This window comes from Haplochromis burtoni, unplaced genomic scaffold (assembly GCF_018398535.1).
Source record: "Haplochromis burtoni strain Fernald_Lab_line unplaced genomic scaffold, NCSU_Asbu1 Contig_33, whole genome shotgun sequence".
Taxonomy (NCBI): domain Eukaryota; kingdom Metazoa; phylum Chordata; class Actinopteri; order Cichliformes; family Cichlidae; genus Haplochromis; species Haplochromis burtoni.
This window is the reverse complement of record NW_024582394.1, coordinates 3,143,783-3,146,933: the sequence shown is the minus strand read 5'-3', so window position 1 is coordinate 3,146,933 and position 3,151 is coordinate 3,143,783. Positions and strand designations below refer to the sequence as shown.

The 3,151-nt window shown below is 35.3% G+C and overlaps 1 protein-coding gene across 1 annotated transcript; it reads right to left on the bottom strand.

Annotated features, from left to right (window-relative positions):
- Positions 1–194: 194 nt before the first annotated feature.
- Positions 195–1,659, bottom strand: LOC121814297. The gene is made up of 4 exons (XM_042219483.1): positions 1,275–1,659; positions 1,021–1,146; positions 864–922; positions 195–755 (listed from the first exon to the last, which is right to left on the bottom strand). Exons 1-4 carry the CDS (start codon positions 1,657–1,659, stop codon positions 609–611), a joined length of 717 nt encoding a protein of 238 aa, XP_042075417.1. The 3' UTR covers positions 195–608.
- Between the last annotated feature and the right edge of the window lie 1,492 nt (positions 1,660–3,151).

The window sequence follows — 3,151 nt, the reverse complement described above, 5'->3', positions numbered from 1 at the left end:
TATTTTGATTTCATGTTGGATGGATTTAATTGATTCCATTTTCAGAGCACTTGTATTGCACAGCAACAGTCAAACCAGCATCAGTTTGCAACAAATGGAAACTGAGTTACACCTCATATATGATGAAGTCTTTGGTGGAAAGCTGAGAAACCAGACATACTTCAGACATCATTTGATTGTTTTAATAAAGCTTCTGCAAGAGCCCCATGAAAAGCAAAGTTTATTTTCTGCTTATTTTCAGAACACCTGACAAAAATAGCTGAAAGATACAAAGAACTCACAAAACAAAGTAGTATTTTAGATGTTTCTGTGTAGATTTCTGTATTTCTATTACAGCGGACACAAAGGAAAACAGAAAGGGTAAAGGAATGCATTTAAAACACACTAAGAGTCTGGGCATGCCAATATAACATATCAGTCCAAAGTGAAGATGGATTTTGTTCTTCCAAATTGAATTCTTGTGAGTTACTAAAGGTAAGCCAAATGATTATTCATATTTTATGTACAGTCATTACAAATAAATACATCAGGTTTAAACATACAATAATACATTAGCTGCCACATAGTGTATTAGCTGATGGCCCAGTGAGATGAAATACAAGCTTTGCTCAAGCATCACTTTTTCCATACTCAAAAGCTCTGACATCAGAGTAAATACAAATTGTCTCTGTTGCTCTCGTGTTCCTTCTCTCTGCTTTGCGAGTGTTTCTCTTGGTAAAAGTTGGTGCACCATAAGTCAATGAGTCTTCATGTCTCTGGGAAATAAAATAAAAAATCCATCAACTTTTATGCACATCCATAGACTAACAAGAAAAATTGCTCATAGCTATGCGCTGATTGCTGTTTATTTCTAAATTTCTTACTTGCTGGATTTGTTGTTCTGCACCAGCTGTTTCTGTATTTGTTTGTAGAGAAGCAGCAGCTGGATTAAAACAATTTGAACAAAAGAAAATAACTGTAAATAGTGACCAGAAGCAAATGTTTCACTGTATTTTACTTTACTGAAATAACTGTTCTTACCTGAGGTTTTGTTTTTTTCTTTGATGGTATAAATGAGGAAGGCTATGACAAACAGGCTTATGCTGAGAGCAACACATAGCAGAAAGACAACGGTGTTGGTCAAATCCCAATGACGGACAACTGGAACTATATTGAAAAAAGTTCTTATTTAATGTGAAATAAGAGTGAAATGTAAAACTAATATTGATGTGTAATAATAATAATGTATTAATATGGACTAAAATATGAACAATAATTTATAGAAAAATTCTTACCTTCAATATCGAGTTTTGTTCCATTTCCAAACAGTATCTCTCCACATGTGGCCACAGCACAGTAATAAGTTCCTGTATCAGACGAGCTGACGTTCCTGGAGAAGCTGTAGACACATTTCTGTGTGGAGGCAGCCTCAGGACTCCGCTCACAGTCATAACTATTGTTTCCTTGAATATAAATTAAACTTGGATGAGACTCATCCGGTTTGGCTCTGTACCAGTACACACTGTGATCTTCTGTACATGTTCTGTTCTCAGAATTAGAGACGACTGAACACTGCAGAGTCACTGGGTCTCCTGGATGGATGGGATTAGACAAAGAGTCTTGAGTGACACCAGTGATGCCTGGGTCGGGTCCTACGAAATAAAAATAAATATGTTTCATTATATTCAGTTAAATCAAAAATATATTAAATTATTGCATATTGGGCAAATAAAGTTGTTTCATTAAATATGTTGAATTTAAAACAATTCAAATACATTAAAATAGAGCATATTTAGGAACTGTGAGTTGTGCAACAAAAGTACAAGAACTGCAAATAATTTTGCTATTCCTGGCGCATTAGTGTTGCTGTTTCTGTTTCACTTACCTTTGACTCGAAGAAAAGTTCCTTTCAAAAATGTCATGGTTAGCTGACTTTCTTTGATGCAGTAATAAACAGCTGTATCGCTTAACTGTGCTCTGTTGATATGTAGAACAAAAGTTCCAGGCTCTTGTTTTGTTGTAATGTGATGAATGTTTTCAATAGTCGGAGAATCATGAGATATTGTTGATCCTAAAACTTCAGGAAAGCTCTGAGAAACAAGTCTGATCCAGAATAAGTTTGTTAAAAGCCAACGACGATCCCGGGAACAATTTAGAGTCACATTTTGCCCAACAGCAACATTTTTGGTGTCAAAGATCTGATGATCTGAGCATCCTGAAAATTAATGACAAACAGAATCATGCTCATCAAAAGTGATACAGTCATATAAACATTCATATTAATATAAACGGTGACAGTACAGTGAGTACGATTTCTATACTTACGCCCAATATTGATCAGGAGCAGTATATAAAAAAATGTCAGCATTTTGTTTTTTTCCTCTTGACACAGCAGACGTTTGAAGCTGCATTATGAAAGGATTTGTCTACATTTAACCGTATCGCATGGGAGGGGACAACTTTTAGAGCAATCTTATTGGCTCCTCATTGTCGTGCTGTTTCACTGCACTACCACAATGGAAATATGCCATTTACAAAGCTTAAACACATGAAACAACACCAGCAACACACTCATGGTATTTTATGTTTGACTCTCATATTGGTTTTCTTACAGTGGGCTGTTTACAGTAGACAACACATGGTTTGTTGACAACAATTTCCTCATACGGAAATCAAAACAAGAAAATGTGAAGACTTTGTGTGATGTTAGTTAATGTTCCAGATACAGGGTTACCCTATGTTATTATTATTTATTAGTTTCACACTTAGGACATTACATAAAAAGTGCTGTAGTGCATCCGTTGTTATTGGGACTGTGAGGTGAGCAAGCTTTTTCTCATTCTCATTTCCATTTATATTCATATTTATAGTCATATATTAACCCAAACCACATCTTAGCCCAACCCTTAAAGTGCATTTTGGTGCTAATGAATGCAAACCCCGAAACTGAGTGAAAAACAAACTAATCAGTGAGTGGAAACAAAGAGTAAAAAGTGCCAAATTTAAACTGCAGTCGACTAGTTGACAAACCTCCTGCTCCACTCCTTAATCTCCTAAAGCCCTTTGCTGAACTTTCTTTGCCTGAATTTAATAGAGATATTGTTGAGAACATTTTACCCTCATTCAGAAATAACTGTCATCTATTTGCAAAGTAAAATATTAGTAGACATAC

Excerpts from the sequence above, each read along its gene's own strand:
- LOC121814297 (XM_042219483.1), bottom strand. The coding sequence starts at position 1,659 with ATGAAACATATTTATTTTTATTTCGTAGGACCCGACCCAGGCATCACT. Across the intron at positions 1,147-1,274 it reads AACAAAACTCGATATTGAAG|TTCCAGTTGTCCGTCATTGG; the intron begins GTAAGAATTTTT and ends TTTTCAATATAG. Across the intron at positions 923-1,020 it reads AGAAAAAAACAAAACCTCAG|CTGCTGCTTCTCTACAAACA; the intron begins GTAAGAACAGTT and ends GTTTTAATCCAG.